The 17,644-nt window shown below is 41.5% G+C and overlaps 1 protein-coding gene across 4 annotated transcripts in view; it reads right to left on the bottom strand.

The window, feature by feature from the left end:
- The window catches only part of PHAF1 (phagosome assembly factor 1), a 36,557-nt gene that overhangs the window by 18,360 nt on the left and 553 nt on the right, over positions 1 to 17,644 (bottom strand). For all 4 annotated transcript variants that reach the window (XR_010347004.1, XR_010347005.1, XM_064387344.1 and 1 more), the window contains exons 2-6: positions 17,462 to 17,583; positions 12,746 to 12,828; positions 8,853 to 8,936; positions 4,243 to 4,286; positions 3,864 to 3,943 (exon numbers count right to left, since the gene is read on the bottom strand). Coding sequence is in view for 2 of the 4 variants with exons in the window: in XM_064387344.1 (XP_064243414.1) it covers positions 3,864 to 3,943; positions 4,243 to 4,286; positions 8,853 to 8,936; positions 12,746 to 12,828; positions 17,462 to 17,525 (355 nt within the window). In the remaining 2 variants the exon portion in view is untranslated. The remainder of the gene's footprint in view (positions 1 to 3,863; positions 3,944 to 4,242; positions 4,287 to 8,852; positions 8,937 to 12,745; positions 12,829 to 17,461; positions 17,584 to 17,644) is intronic.

The raw sequence follows: 17,644 nt of genomic DNA, 5'->3' as shown, positions 1-17,644 counted from the left end.
GTCCTGATTCATTGCAATCAATTGCACAACATCAACTACAAAAACAATAAATGTCGTCCCAGTACTTACTCTAACAAGACATGCTGTTTTCTGAGACTGTGGAAAGATTAAAAAACAATCCCAGAAGACTGAGGGCTTGGGAACTGTTTTAGGATTGATTTTACAAACTCCAACCTGTGCCCAGTAGCCACTGGGGGAACAGAGTGTTCTAGTAACACACAGGATCTGACAGCTTGAAAACACCAGAGGCTTAAAACAATAAAGAAACCCTCTAAAAGAGAAACTACTTTTTTCTACTTTACCAAAGGAATACCAAAGGCTCAATATTCCTTTTTTCTTATGATGTTATATTTAAAATGACATCGTATAGAGAGAAAATGCATATAAAGAAATATTTTATACCCTCACTCCCACAGTGTCTTTCAAATGTTCAACTTGAAAGACATATCACAGGGTATCTGGACAATGCCAGGCCACCCAGGATAGAAAAATAACAGTTGAGCAATAAGCATTAAACTTTCAAAAGTTATCAATTTGCCTTTTCTACAGAATGTGCTGGCTAAGAGTCTTTTCCACGCTTGTCACTGAAAGGAAAATGTGTGGAGAAAGGGAAATGTTTTGATCGGCAGGAAAATTATACAAATCTCTCTCATGTGATAAATTATGATACATCTTTTCCAAAGCCCACAGCCAGCTGGAGAACTATTTTTCCCCTAGTCATGCCAAGTGTGATATCTGATTATACAAATTGCATCAGTTCCCATCCCCTGCAATGTTTGTCGATGCTTAGGTTTAAAGGGCAAGGAATTTTTTTTTATTCTTGGGAAGTTCTCTCATGTCCCCCTCAAAACCATAGATCACAACCACATGATTGAACAAGGTAAGGATTTTTTGTATCATTACTTTAATTTTTTATCACACAGGTACCCTGTAAATTCCATTCAAAATTGCTGATAGAAGCAAAAAGACTCTTTCTTTGCTACTGCACCCTGGGTGGGGGATAGGAAGGCAGCAGAGTGTGACCAGCTGGGAAATATTTCTGTAGAGCTGACAGGACAACGCCACCAACACCAGCAAGGCTGCAAAGTGGGCACAGCTTCACTAAAAGCAGAGGCAGATCCAAAAGTCAATTCTTACTAATATCAAGCACAAGACTTTTTTGGCACCTTAGGGGAAGGTGAAGTCCAAGATTTAGAGAGCCAGAAGACAGCCAACCCCTCCATCCTTGCAAGGCCACTGTGGTAGGTGGGAGGGAGGACTTTTCCTTCTACCTTAGGACTTGAGTTCAACCCCACAGCCCTGGTTCTTGCTGAATGGCACTTGGGCACAAAGCCACATCCATGAGGACTCAGGACAGGATGTGGTTTCAATAGAGCCACTGGCAAAAGCAAGCCCTTCCCAGCAGGAGGTCACGTCACAGAATCATGGAAATGTGGGATAAAAATCTTGGCTTTGACGAAGCTGTTGACCTCCAAAGTGGTTGTATTTCAATAAGCCCCATGACAAAGGTACTGCAATGTTTCAAACTAACATTAGCCAAAAAGTAATGAAGCTGATTGATTTTTCTGATGACTCTTCTTTTTTAAAACCACTGATCTGGCAAAACCAAAAATGCTCACTGAAGGTCAGTTTCGACACAAAACTGTTGCTAACCTTTTGAAATTTATTTTGAAACTAACACTGTATCCTGTTGCAGGAAAGTTCTGCTGCAACCACCTTGGTTTTAAGTGAAAGACAACATTATGAGTGAAATTCTAGTGGAGGTTAGTTAACAGAGATAAAAAGCAAAATACATTTGAAGTGCTTGCATTGGGGGTTTGGAGGAGTACCAGCACAGAGAAGTAAAGGGATGATTATATTCCTTTAATTCATTAAACCTAGTATTGGTGCTTTGGTCACATCAAGAGGAAGGTTTCTCCTCCCACCCCAGCTTCAACTTTTGTGGGACATGAAAACACCATCACCATCCCACCCCCATGCTGAAACCCCTTCTGCTTCTTCAACTTTTCTATTTCAGAAAACACAAAGGAAAAAGAGTTATCAAAAACTTGTGTTGCATAATACAGTTCAAACTGTTTGTGATAGGCAGCTTAATGCAGAGCATTTACTTCTGCTAAGTAGGCTGTTAATGGAAGAAGTATTTTTCAATGAGGAAACTTGAATAAGCAAATGCACTAGTGAAATAGTAATAGAGGCCAGCATTTTAATAAATACATTTTGTTATCTACATGTCACTAGATGAAAAGATGTTATGAAAAACTATCACCAGATGAAGCAAGCATGCAAGTTTTCTTAATTGAATATGACAAATGCACAAGATCTGCAAATTCAGCACAAGGACACGCGGTGCCAAACTATGTTTTTAAGTGCTTGCATACAATTTTATGCAGTAATAAAATATGCTATCACTACCACAGGCAATGCTTATGTCTAGATATGTATTTTTACACTTCCAAAATTATGATATTATGAACTGTATTTTTACAGTTCATAATATCATAATTTTGGAAGTGCTCCAAAATTCCAACTTCTACATATTTACAAATAAACCATCACAGAACAAAAAAAAAATTATAACCCACCCAGGACATGGAACCACTTTTACCCTTCTTTATTTCTACAGTTTCTTGTATGTATCATTTCCATAATAGATCGAACCATAGATTTCAGAGCTTCTGTCTAAGAGGAACTGTTAATGTCAGGACCAAAGTTTAGAAAGCTTAATTCTGGTCCTTGGAGTATTACAGCTAGAAATGTTCCAAGCTTCATTTATCTCAATCTGATATTCATCTACTACTGCAGGCTTTTATGCAATAATACTGCTCTATCCACATGACCCTCCCCAGTTAATAAATCCTATTCTGTAATGTGCAAGAGATTGTCTGCAGAGAGCAGAGACAAAGGCTGGATATACAATCACCATCCATCACAAAGAACACTCGCCTGTTTGGGATCAGCCTGACTACTGCAAATGGACAGGCTGAAGCTAAAAATAGAAAATGAGGCTCTGAAAATGGTATCTTGACTATATGGAGGTAAAGTTCTTCCTTGTTGTGCCAGTTTGTGGCTCCATTTCTTGAAAGTTCCAGGGCAGTTTAATTATAAAGTTCAAAAGTTTCTCCACTGGCTTATTTTCGTGGCCTAAGAACCCCCTGAAACACATTCCTCATTTTCATACATAAACAAGGAGCTTAAAGACAGTCTTCTTCCTGCTGCAGAGATGGTGAACAGCCAAGGGGCTGTGCAAGAGTCAGAGGGGGTTCAGCCAGCTTAAACAAGCTTCTCCTGGTTCTGCTCATGCTGCACAGACTGAGTGCACACCTCCCCAGTGCCCCCAGCAGAGGAGGGGCTCAGGGAGGTGGAAGCCAGTTACACACAGCTCAGAGTTGCTCCTGCCTAGCAGGGGTATAACCACATCCACAGAGCATGGAGACTGAGCACACAGCCCTGGCTGACTCTGCACAGCCAGCAGCTCAGATGTCTGTGCTCATGGAATGCACAATCCCTAAGGATGCTGGAGAGCTGACCATGCACAAGGACGTGTAACAGCAACAGCATCAACAACCAAGATCCCACTTTGCTGGTACTGGCAGTTCAAAACAGATCATTAATGACATCTGAACACACCACTCTGTGCCAGTGACTCTGCCTCACCATTCCCCTTTTGAAAAGGAGCCACAAGTGAACTGACAATACATTTTACATGATTTCCCAGCTGTAAGAATATGACCACTCTGGAACACAGCTCCAGATCATATGACAAAAGAGCTGCCTACACACTGCTCTAGGCAGACATGCTGGAAAGGTTTCCTAGAAAGAAGTCTGTCAGGCTAGGTGTGCTTCTCAGAAAGTTTTTGGCTTACCTCCTGGATGTGTTGCTCCAAATGACTGATCAATTTGTTCTATGGTTGGAGCAATTGCCTGAGAGTTAAAATGGACACCACTGAAAAAGAAACCAAAATTAATCTGCCTGAAGGAAACCAAACAGATGCTACAAACATTTACTAATGGCAATACCACATCTAAATTGTAAGAAGTCTCCAAGACTGAAGAGTAAACCAGTAATTTAACTGAGTGCCATGCTCAAGAAAGGATGATTATGCACACTCTTTTGTGACAGCTATTTTTGATTTTTAAAATGAATAATTGAAAAAATTAATTCAGGATTTTAAAAAAATTAGTAAAACCAGCCACCCAACCACACAACCAAGAGGAAATAACGGGAGATCTTAAACCACTTACCAATATTTTAACTTCACCTTAGTCAAGTCATAAACTTCAATCACCTGAAACACAGGAAACAGAAACATTGCCATAGTTCAGACACTTGCAAATCATTAGAGGTAACTCCTTGTCAGAAGGCAAGACTAGCTAGTGCTGTTTGCTCCCCTTCTTACAGAACTCTACCAAGATAAACCACAGTGTCAAACTTCAAAAACTGACTCAACAACTGCACATCTGCAATAAGGACTGAACAGCTCTGGCTTCAGGAGAGAACCCCCATACCCCATGTGTATCAGTACTGCCTGCAGGAAGAAATCCAGTCACTCACACATCAGGATCTTGATTTCTACCAAGTTTACTCAAACAAATTCAAAGCAACAGCAAGGATTAGCTGATTAGGGAATCCTCTGATGAATGTCAATGGGCCATTCCCTGGGCTGCTCCTATTTTACCCTGAAGAATGCCTGTGCAGGGCACAGAGGCCTTACACTGACTGCAGTGCTGTAACTTTCCAGCTCTTCTGAAGTAAAAGATGAACACAGCAAGGCTTAGCAGTAATATCCCATTTCAATTATACTTGAATATCTTGCAACCTCACCAAGCAGTACAGAAGACAATCAGAAGCACAGCCCATGAGGAATCAGGGAAGCAGTAACAGCCATTTCTGATATTCAGAAAATGCTTTAAACCTTACTGAATACTCCAAGGAGATTTCCTCTCTGCAGAAAATATTAGATACGGATCCCTTGTTCTGAATACATTACTGCAAACATGCATCTGAGACTGATGTCATATGATTTTTATGACTGCCACTGGATTTTGAGGCTATAGTGGGCTTTAAGCAGATGATTTTTGGCAAGTAGCCATGGAAAAACACAAGCTTCTTCCACCTTACATACATGTTCCTGTGTCAGCAGGAAAAGAAAACACATACAGCTCATAACCACTGTAAAGCAAAGGTAAAACACGTTTTTTGTTTTGTATAATCCGCCAACAAATCACTGGCAGATTCTGGCAGGATGCACTCTTCAGCAAGAGAATAAAGCAGAATTTCCCAGGGAGCTTGCTACCAAGTGTGGCTTTAAAACCTAAAAATATCACCAGCTGAGAAGGAAGTCTTGGTTTTGGGAGATGCCCAGCAAATAACCCTAAATAAAACAACTTGCCATGTTTAAACCACTACCTCTATATATATATTTAGAAAAAAAAATAAATCAACATTTAATGGCATTTCAAAACATAAGCAACAAGTAGAGCACAAAGCAAGTAACAAATTAACATTTTGGCAGAACCAACAAGACAACAAACATTCTTCTTCTTAATAAAATACACTTGGAATTATGCTTCTTGGAAAAACCTAGTTATCTAGTATTTTAATTCAAGTGCAGTTGACATGTCCAGATTTCCTTTACTGTTAAAGCCTATTAAAAAACAAAGGCTACTTTTATGAAAAGCTAGGATTGATTTTACTTTTTTTTTAGTGCTCTTGCACATCTTTTCCCTCCACAAAATTTTTTCTGAAAATAGAGAGCCAGCCCCACCCCAGATCTTGTTTTGCAGCCACTGCTGTGTGCACTGGGCACCCTCCTGAAGTTCCACCAAAACTGGAAGTGCAAAACAAAAGGATAAGCTGAACACCAGGAGCAGTGCACAAACTGCAGTGGCACAAATGTGGTTCCCCCCAGGAGAAACACCCTGAGGGCAGCCAACAGGCACCAGTTTGCCAAGAGTCCTCTTCCCAAGGCTCAAAAAGATCAACTCAAATCAACATTTCCAACAGCAGAGGAATAAAGGGGTAATACTTAGACCAAAATTAATGACAGTCAAAGGATCTCAAAGTCATGAAAGTCATAAGGAAGAACAGGCCAGAGCACTTGACAAGAAATTCTTCTCTAAATTACAGCAGCTACACTGACAAAAGGATCAGTGTGATTCTATGTGCAGAGAACATAAACTGGGAAGAGCAAGGACTGTTCATGATGGGTTTACTACACAGTCAGAAGATAGTTGCTGTAAATGAGTCAAAGCTGATGTTTCCTCACTCTCACTGTTTTGCTAATTACTACAAAGACTTACAAAAATGTTCAGATTCTGTTCCCAGCAATAACAGACCAATGCTATGAAAGCCAACTCTTCCTCCACCTCAGAGGGAGGACACATGAGAGATCTTAATGCTAAAATTGCCTTCAGAACCTGGTCCTGGATCTACCAATTCACATCACAACATCTCCTGCAATGCTTTGGCTACCGAAGGTGAGTCCTCCCTGAAAAAAGGGAGGAAACATCTTAGGAATATTGCTGACTTTATTCCTCCACCAGCTTCCTTGGAATTGCCAAGATATTCCATCTTGGTAGCCTGTATTTCAATATCTTTCACAGACAAATTTATTAGCAAGTGTGTATTTAAAAAAACACGCACAAAGAATAAAGGCCTCCTGATTTTTCCAGTCTTGTTGCTGCTGAGCAACAATGAAAACACAGTCACACCATCTTAAAAACAGGCATTACTTACTTTACACCTACTGTATCTTTTAACAAGTGCTGTTGCTCACTTCTGAACTGATCCTATTGGATTTCTTACAGAAATCTTTCTGAACACTTTTACAAGTATAAGTTTTCATAGCACTGTATGCATTTACACAGCTTGACTATTCATAGTTCAAACAAACAGAAGTATCATTAGACCACTGAACCACAAAAAAACAGAAGAGACTGTTTTTCCTGTATTCTTTTTGAAACAAACCTAGAAACACATGCCAGAAGAGTTTGGGGTTTCTATTTTTTCTTTAAAACTAGTTTTTTAAATACAGAAACGCAAGAAAAAAAGGCAAGAAAAGCTCTTGCTTGGTTCTTAGCCCACTGGATGTGACAAAATCAGACCCTCAGAAACTGGAGATGAAGATACATGGTATGCATTACTTAAGCACCTCAAAAACACTGCAGATTGCAACATTCCCCAGAACAGCCAGTCAGCAAGCCATGTACTTGAAATGATTATGCCAACTTTTAATTCAGTCTCCTGCAGAATAACATCCAGTTAGATTTCATACAGCTGACAAAGAATTTTCAAGATATTATCTTAAAAACAGTGACTCCAGATACACAGTCTGAATAAGTAATGCAAAAACTTGTTAAAAACAAGAATACCACTATTATGGAATGACTTCATGAACAGAAACTTCCATAAGGCAATTACAAACAGAAAGCTGGGGGGAAAAGTGCTCAGCTGAGCTCAATTTAAATTGAACATTTTCTTCAAAATGTGTGTTTTTATAATATAAATTTTTTTAGAAAAATACAAGCATACCATAGTGTTACAGCCTATTCTTAGAGAAGTAAGTACTTTCAACAACTAATCTGGGTTGCTATTCAACAATTTCATATATATACCAAGAGCTTAGGTTTCAGCTGATAGCACATGCTTCTCTCCTACAGTAATTTTTGGGATAAAGCAATGGCTGAACTTTGGAGAGTGGTATTTTTCTGCTGGTTTTATTTTAGATGTGAGTAAAGGGCAGAGAGCTCCACCTACCACTGTTCCAAACCCTGCAAGTGTGCATGTGAGCACCACATTCCAGACTTACCTAAACTGCAAGCATTCATTTTTTTAGTATCACATTTAACTCCACACTTCTGCTTTCACGTGTCAAGCAGCACAGCAGTTAGAGCAGCTCACTCTCACCCAATTAGCCCAATCAACACCTAAACACTTCTGTCACAGAGACATTTACACCCACCAGGTGAGAATCAGTGAATTATTCAGCACAGCTGGTCTGGCTGAAAGGACCACTCTGAATAACTAAGGAGTTACACACAGATATTTCAAAGGTTTCAGTTAAGAGGTTTTCAAAATTTTCTACCAATGTAGTCATACCTCTACAGTCCCACAGTTGCCCACTTTGTATGGATAAAAAACCACCACTTCCATTACAGATACTCTGCAAGGATAAATGCCATGAGGAGACAGTGACTAGCCTGCCTTTTATTTTGCATCTTAACTACACTAAGCATCCTTGAGAGATGCAGATCAACTCTTGGTCACCTAAAAGCACAAAAGCAGAACTGAAGACATCAATTGCAAGAATCAAGACCCATCCAGAACAAACTGAAGTCAGGAGCCAGCTGCTCACCAGAGGCCTGGATGTGGCTTTCTGGGGGAAATCACACTCACAACCACACAAGAACTCTGCAAAGGTAGCTAAAATGAAAACTATGAATAGCAGGAAGTTGAACTTCATAAATAAAATGGCAGCCTAGATAAAGGAACAACGTGGGCAGAAAACAACACTGTCTGGTTTGCATTAATGATGATCTGATTTCAAACCCAAGGCTTAGTTTAGTAAGAGCCTTGTGCACTTTCTGTGCCACTCGAGACAGGATGGGTGAGGCCACACTGCACCATCACACTTCTGTGGCACTGCTACACCCCCAGAGCACAGGCAAGGTGTCTCACTTCCAGAAACAAAGCTTTAAACCCCAAACTGAAGAAATGCAGTTCTTAATCACAGGAGAGCACGCTATGTAAGACAAATTAAATGTCTACAGGAGCCACTTATGCTCTGTTAAGTGTCAATGCACCCCAGGGTTTTGCTGTGCATTGTCTGTTTGCAGGAGGGGTGTTTTATTACCTTAAGTCTCTGATTGAAAGCATCAAACAGCAGTTTGATTCCATCCTGAGTCAGGTTAAGGATGAGGTCATGGCTAAGAGGTGACTGGAAAATAAAGAAAAAGGCTGTTAGGCTTTTAATTTCAAGATTTCTTTGTTAAGACATACATCACTCTAAAAGTAAAAACTGGACACTTCAGAAAAACAAAACTATCTCAGAAAACAATCACTTGTTCAATGAATAAGCATAACTAAAATACCTCTCAAACCTCTCAAACCCTTCAGTTTCCTCATGAAAAGAAACAGAAGTGCCTGTATAATATCTGTGCCCTGCAAAAACTTTAGAGCACTTTGTCCATTACTGTAAGCGGAGGAAAAAACGAAAAAACAAAACTCAAAACAATATAACCCCCAACCCCATTAAAAAAAGAAAAAGAAACAAAACCCCACCTTGAAAATTAACATTCCCAGTCAGCATCAGAGACATCCTCCAGGGACAGCCTCTGTTGCATTCTTGGTGCACAAAAATACCAAGGCTCACATCAGAACCAGGCATGTGCTTGACAAAGGGATGGCTTTCCACTTCAAAAATCAAACTGTCACAGTCTGTTTTAGGCCTCAAAAGGAAGGCTTCAGACTCTCATGTTGTGAATTTAGGTTTCCTTAGTTACTGTGAATCATAACAACTAAAGGCTTAATTTGCAGTCTGCTGGAGTCAATAGGAGACATTCCACTGGCTTTGCTGGTGTCTGTATAGGCTCTACACCCTCCCAGTCTGCTGGGGAAGCTGCTCTCTGCTCCACCAGTGCAAGCCACACAGACACAGCCACTTGGCCCCAGTTCAGCTTTTTGATCATGCACCATCTAAAGCACATTTGCTTCAAAATGCTCTATCCCCCACAGCTGTCTCGTCAGGAGAAAAAGGGTTGAATGGCAGGCAGCAAGATTCATGGCCTAGAACTGCACCAGGCAGTTTCCTAGATAAAGACAGAATGGGGATGGGCAACTGGGGCAAATAAAGGCTTCTAAAGTGGACAGCCACACCATACAGCCCTTTCATGAATTAAGCATAAGCCATCTTTGCTCTACTGAGAGGAGCTCTGGGGTTTGACTGTCAAAAGTCCAATTCTCATCCTTAATTTTCTCACATCAGCCCTGTCTTCTAGCCTTGATACTTTCTGAGCATTTTCATGTGCATGTCCCACCCCTTCCCAAACCACACAGCCAAGTAATCAGGTCCCAGACCTCACATCACTGAGTTAGAACAAGCCATGGGGCCTTCCATCCCCTGTGATGCAGATTTCCTGCTCCTCTGGATCACTGCAGTAGCTTTCCCTGAAGCTGGTCCAGTTTGAGCCCATCTTTCCTGAACACCAGTGATCTGCTGTGCCAACTCTGTCCTAAATGAAACTTTCACATGTCACACAATGCCACCAACGGATGGCACCTCACTCTTGCTGACAAACTTTTATGGCTCTGTGTAGAATTGAAGCAGCATTGCAACAGAACTACAAGCTTGAGATAAAAAGACCTAATGTTGATCATGACAGTCATTTTCTAATCCCTTATAAATCTAATTTAGAAAAGCTACAGATAGAGCAAAAAAGCCTTGTAATCTGGCATTCAAATACACCAGCTGAGCTGTTCTGCTATGGGATATGCTCTGCATTTCATTGGTTTCTAAATAGTTTTCATAAGGTTATTCTAAAATTAATGAGAGCATTACAAGTACTTTTGAGTGGATGGAAAAAAAAAACTCCAAACATCTAAGGAAAAGCTTGGTAATTAGTACAGCAAATAGCTTCTGTTCTATGCTGGCATATTTTCTAATACATGGAAAGATTCAAGGGCACAAATTTAGTTCACGTGACTTTCAATACACAAAACAGAACCTCAAGTATGAAAGATGATGCCAAGAAGCAACAGGAGAGATCTTCCTGAAGGAAGCAGCACAGATCTGCAGTTATATTGCTAATCTACACAAAGATGCAGGAAAAACTGTTATCACTGAACAATGCCATCAGCCACCATCCAGAGGAAGAAGCTCAGGAAAACAAATGCAATTAGTTTAGGCAATTAGGCAACCCCACTTAAACTGACCAAAAATGAGTTAAAATTCTTTTATTCACGGAAAAGGATTCATCAAGCTTTTTTGGCACAGTTTGGGCATCCCATTTATGTCAAGTTAAAGAGAGCACCATGGGCAGATCTAATTGCATTTAATTGCCATATAAATTTTTGAAAGGAAATACTCACTGCTGGAGTTCCAGGATCAGAAATTCAAATTTAGAGATGCATCAGCTTTAAATAACATTTGATCACAGTGCTCAAAGGCATTCTTTTACAAGGCAAAGAGGAAAAACACGAAGGCTGTTCAGGTACAGTTTTTTCAACATAGAAGTTGTGCATGGCAAAGTTAATTTAAGGCTTTGAATCTTTTAAGAACTGAGCTCTTTGTGCTCAGCTGCTAATGAAATGCATGACACTCTGCACAAGGGTGAGGACAGAGCCAGACAGTCAAATGCAGACCCTGAGTGGTGTGCGAAAAAAAATTGCAGGCACTGAATTGCAATAATATACAGGGGAAAAAAATAATAATCAGAACTATTCCAGAAAGATGGAAAGAAATATTCTGTTAGATGATGCAGATGCTAAAACATCCTTACACTTATTACATTTTGGGGAAAAAACCCCAAACCACTGGCTGCAGAGGGGAGGTTTAGAATAGAAGTTTAGTGTACACAGTCAGGAACAATGTAACTTTCCAAGAGGTGTAAAAAACCAAAGAGTAGTACACCTCTGCTTACTAGCACTGAACCACTAATCCTTCTGTGATTCTACAATCTGAGTGGAACAGGAATCCCACCATTTATCTAAACAACTCTAGAAATAATTCAAATGCACTGTGGTATGAAAAACTAAAACCCTCCAAGAATACAAAAAACAAGGAACGTGCTCACTGCCAGACAGATGCTTCCATGCATTAATCACAAGGAGCCAGATCTGCAATTCAGTCATCAGAAAACCCATAAATCCACACACAGTGAAAAAAAAAAAAGATAATTCATTTAGTAACATGAAATATGTGTCCAGCACTGAACACCAGAGTCAAGGCTGCTCTTAGCCATTCGGTACTCACTGCAAATGCACAAGGCCTGAATCCTCATTTTGATACAAACTAACATTGCACAGACTCTGCCTTTTTCCTGATGCAAAGAGCTGTAATTTGCAACATGTGAATATCATCTTCTTATGAACGTGCATTGCACATAAAACATCTGGAGAGTCCTTTGAGACATCTGAGACTCCTTTGTCTTCTCTCCCCTTACACTTCCATCAGAATAACACATTTTACTTGATCTAGCAGAAGGGTTTTACGTCTAGTCCCCTTTTTGATGGAAGTCAAACATATCAGGAACTTACTGCTGAGTTATGAGGAATGATTAAGACAATTATAGCTGGCTTAAATCACTGCACCCACTTTCTGCAGACAAATTTGCAGATGCAGAGAAAAGGTGCAGAAGGTTTTTCATGGGGCTCATCACTACTGGACCAAATACAAAAGCAGAAGTAATGAGTGATTCAGTTCTTTAAATTGCAGCACCACTTCACAATGATAAAGTAAATAGACTAGAATTAAATTGTCCAGCTAATTACATAACATTTCACTACTTAAAGGAAAAACAATGCCACTCCTCCATTGCAAATACAAAACTGACAGTTGTTCAATCACTGTGCTGCTGGCTGAGGATTATTACATCTGACAAGAAACTTCTAAAAGCTGCATCTCTCACGGGGTGGCAATAATTTGGTGGGGCTCAATTTCAAGCAGCCCCACAAGTCTCACAAGATGCACATGAGCACAAAGCATGTCTCCATGCACCATGAGGTGCCTTTCTGGCCAGCCCTGCTCACCTGCTCGCTGTAGAGAACCTGGACGTTTTTGATAATGCGACAGTGCTTCTGAAGGATGGCTACAGCCTGAGCCAACGGCATTCCTGCAAATAAAAACAGGTTTTCTTCAGTGCACAAACCAGTTCACAAAGATTTTTAACAGCAAGGTTACACACGAGGTAACCAAACCACCATCAGCAAACACTGAGTTACAACAGAAAGGTATGTGGTCAACAAACAGGCTGACTTGACTCATGGTATCAGCACAGACCTGGTGTTTGGAAACAGAAAAGTCATTGTTTATCCACCAGTTGCTAGGCATATGTGAAAAAAAGTCTCTCTAGACACAAAATTAAACAGCAAAGTTCAAGCAGAAAAAGCAAAGCGCTTGCCACAGCCTGTGCACAAAATTTTCTGCTTTTTGGCGTCATCAGTCCAATAACTGATAAAATTGCCCATCTCAAACTCCACTAGAGCTGGCTAGAGCACTCTTATAAACATTCAGTGGGCTCCTGAAACACCTTTTATTACACACTTTGTTAACCTTGATGGAGTACTGGGTATTCACACCAGACACACACGAACACTAACACAGAGCAATGACTCTCCTCAAACCCAAGAGGCCACATTAGCTGCTGATATGGCTCTGCTTGTGTCAAGGAAGAAACTTTATCTTCTCAGTTTGCAGACAGGATATACATACTCAAAATTTGGTTCAGTTGAGGCAATACACTTACAGTCACTCAGCCTCTCATACAATTTCAAGGGCTTTTTTTTCTTTCCTTAGTGTATATCTTATCTTTACAATTATGTATTTTTGAAAGCAGAATGGAACAGCTGATTCTGCAGACAAAATAGCACCACACCATCTCATCATTTATCACACCAAAAACCTCTGTTGCCCTTCCAAATGAAATGTGATCACATTCCTGGATTCAAAGAAGGCATTTATAAAGTGAGGTTATGAGCTCATAATTGTGAAGTTTTATTTTCTTACTAACTGCTGCAAGTCAATTTTGGTTAGTTATCAGACATTTTATTTCCATTCCTTGCCCTGTCCTTCACTATTTCTAATTTCTACATGTTAAGAAAGTTTGCCTAATTAGGCATAATTTACCTCAGAACCTACATTTACTACATTCATAACTTTTAGTTACTTGCTACACCAACAAAACTCAGAAAAAATGTCATGTCCTTTTAGACATTATCTACAGTATTAAACTGAGAAAACTCTCTTTCTCTCTTTCCATATATATCTATTTATAACATACACACCTAGCTCACCATGGGTACTGCTTTAAAGTAATAATGGCATAACACTACCATCAACACTGACAAAACCCCAAAAATATAATTTTCATTGTCGTGCCCATATATTGCAGCTTTGCTGAAATGATGAAATCAAGTTTTGGTAAAACAGATGTACAGATTAGAACTACAGTGATTCAATTTGCAAATACCATATACAAACCTGTCTGCAAAACTGGTTTTCACCTTAGCCCATAATCTTGGGGACAATTTGGTTTGCAGCTAAAAATTATACATCAGTAGATGATATTAAGTAAAAAAAGAGTTATTATTTTAATAACAGTAATGAAATTAAAATGCAGAGCCACACAATAAAGCAGCACTGTTTCCTATTACCTAGGAAATAGCAGTTGCCTTGTAGTCTAGGCAGCAGAGTTGGAAGAGGACAGTTATTATGTATTAGATAATATTTTCAAAATGGAACAGAAACATGAATAGCAGCAAGAATCTCAGATCAAAGATGCTGCTGTAGAAGTTCCACATTTCTCAACCTAGCAAAAAGTATGAATCCAGAAAAAAAGTAAGGTTGACTGAAGAGTACAAATCTCACATTCTAAGTCAGTATTCATAGAAGATGTAAAAGACCATGGGCTCAGTTAAAAAATAACCCAGTGGCACAGGCTGTCAGTCAGTCATCCTACTCTTCACTGGCCTCTTCAGAGGCCACTGGCACAGCAGCCGTGGGGATTCACTCAAAAAGCTCAAGAAGTGCAGAAACACCGAGTTCCACGTAAACTGATGCAATCCTGGGCTGCCAAGTGTGCAAACAGAGGGCTCATGTGACTCTCTTACTCACAGCTTTCTCAGGCTGCAAGCAAATGGACATGGACTGCCTTGGTTCAGTTTTCAGTCACTGAGAACCAAACAGATTTGGCCATGCAGCTGCTTAGCAGAGCTACAGTGAGCAACCCAAGTTCTCCAGGAGCAGTTTACAGGACCCAAACTGTGTTGAACAGCCAGTATCCTCCCTCTGCTTCCATTTGCTTCTGGAAAGTCAAAGGAAGAACAAAAAATGGGTTCTTTTTCTCCAGTCTTCTCACACACAACACCCCCTTTTTCCTCAACATTCGTCAGCCTTTGCAGTCAAAGAGGAAAACAAAGAATTCTTTTTCCCTTGCTCATCAGTCAGGGGGAATGGGGAAGCAAACATGGTTTTCCAGACAGTCAACCAAACTGAGCCATGGCAGTATTGCCCACAAAGACCAGTGCTAGGGCTCCTGTGTCACACCTTTCCTCTTCTAAAAGCTGAGTGACACAAGCAGCACAAGACAGTTCTCTCACACTGCTCAGGAGCCTCATGGCTTGAAGCACCAGCCTATGCCAAGACTGTGTGGCTTGAAGGGATGGGGATAGAGATGTGAATAAAAATTAGGAGAAAAATACAAGAAAAATCTAAGATGAATCAGAGTACATTAAATAAATATACATGAAACTCAGTAGGAAAAGAAAGTATAAAGCCCAAGAGAAATGCAAGTAGGCCTTAGAAATTATACATCTCAAACACTAATAATATAGCTATAGGCACTACAGAGTAAGTATTTAATTGTTCTCCTTTAAAACAGCAGGAATGCAGCCCAAGAGGTGCAGTGGCACAGGTATCTAAACTCAGTCTTGGTTAAATTTTTTATGCTCTAGTCACACAGTGAGTCAACACTGGAGCCAGAAACAGAATCCAAAAAGTCATGTACAAAATTTTCCTGGCATTTCCCCTCAGTCATCTCCATCGTGGGCACAGCACTGGAAGCCAGAGCCAGCAGCAGTTCAGGAATACTGCCTGAATTAGTCCTGCTAAGAGCAGAGCTAAACAAAGAATGAGTGGAACAGTGCTGGCAGTGAGAGTCCCATTTACACCAGCAGAGCTGAAGCAGCTTTGTCAGCAGGGACAACCTTCACAGCCCACTGCTGGTGCAGGACAGAGCCAAGCACCCTCATAGCCAGCCAGCCTCCTGCTCTGCACCAGCAGGTCAGGCTAATTATATATGAGACACATCACGTGGTGGCTATGTTTACTCCAAGAAATACAGCTGAGCTTCCTCCCTCTCACAGCTCTGCATGTGTGTGTGCCTGCACATACACAGAGACACCGGGAAATTTTAACCACGAGGCTGCACTGACAGGCTTTCCTTGGGAAAAGGAAAAACACGTTCTCTTTTCTTGTTTTGATAAGGAGAGTGGAGGGGAGCTGGTACTCTGTATTGATGCACAGTCAGGGTATGCAGCTGGAGGTTCTCTTCCCCAGGTAACACAGGCACTAAAGGCTGGCAGAAGGTCACACCAGCTGAGAGCACAGAACACTCAGGGTACAAGGAGCTCACCCAGATTTCCAAGGGTGGGACCTGGGTGCTATAATTAGCCTCCAAAGCCGTGGAGTCCTGTCCATAACCATCAAGCTGTACTTGACTGAAGTGACAGCAGCACAAACAGCCCTTTGTGTTCGATGGGTGTCACACAAACAACCCCAAGGCACAGCACCACTCCCGAGCCCAGCCCAGCTCAGGGCAGCTGTAACAGTGACCTCAGGAACAGCCTGTGCCCTGGCTCACGGGTGACAAGGGCAGCAGCCCAGTGGAGCCCAGGTTCAGGCAGACCCAGAGGGTGACACAGAGCCTCATTCACACCTACCAAACCCACACCCCCACTAACTCCACGCAGAGGAAAACGGAAATGAAAGGGGCCAGCACTGACATGTCACACCACCAGCAGCAAAGGTGACACCTACAGTACCTTCTGAGAGTTTTAAGGACTGCCAATATCTGCCTGGAAACACACACAGGGAATCCACATTATCGCGTTTCAGCTGCTCATTTAAGTGCCCTGCCTGAGCACCAGCCAAATCTGCATCAGCTGGGGGAAAGTTCTTTCTCATCGCAGTAACCAGAGCAGTAACTGCTAGGGAAGGACTACTCAGCAAGATGAAAAAATACAAATTATTGGGGGGAAAACACTTGTCATCCAAGCCTGAGAAAATATCACCAAAGTTTACTTTCTCCACTATTTCGCAACCCAACAGCGACACAAAGAAATTGTGAAACTCGGCTGGTGTTTATGAAGGGTTTGTAGAGAAAAGCAGCAGTCACAGTATCAGCACACAGCTCAAGCTGCCAGTACCACCTGACACACATTCAGGTGACAATCAGCACATTCACGCTTCCTCTTTTCCGAGTTATTTAAAAGAATGACCAGTCCTACACGGCAAGACAAAAGAAAGCACACGAGCATATGAAAGCACACAATCAGATAAACAAAGCGCAAGCTGGCACGCAAAAGCCAAAGGTGAAACTATGAACAAGGAAAGCCTTAAAGCTCGTACTTTAGTATTTTTAGCGACAGCGGAAGGGGGCGAGAGCCAAAGCTCGCCTTTCCCCCTCCAGCTCCCCGGGCGAGCCCCTGCGGCACGGCGGGGACCGGGGGCAGCACACTTACACTTACCTAAGGTGAACTCCCATTGCTCGTTCCCCAGAGAGCGCTCGGGCACCACCTCCAGATCTAGCATTGGCTCAGGTAGCGCGGCCGGGCTGGCTCGGCGGCTCACCGGGAGGCTGCGCCGGACCCTGCGGAGGGACGCGGAGGGAAGCGCGGGGCAGCCCGGGCCGGGGCAGCCCGAGCCGAGCC

Source organism: Passer domesticus, chromosome 12 (genome assembly GCF_036417665.1).
Source record: "Passer domesticus isolate bPasDom1 chromosome 12, bPasDom1.hap1, whole genome shotgun sequence".
Classification (NCBI taxonomy): Eukaryota; Metazoa; Chordata; class Aves; order Passeriformes; family Passeridae; genus Passer; species Passer domesticus.
Note: the sequence above shows the minus strand (reverse complement) of the source record. Positions and strands in the feature narration are given on the sequence as shown.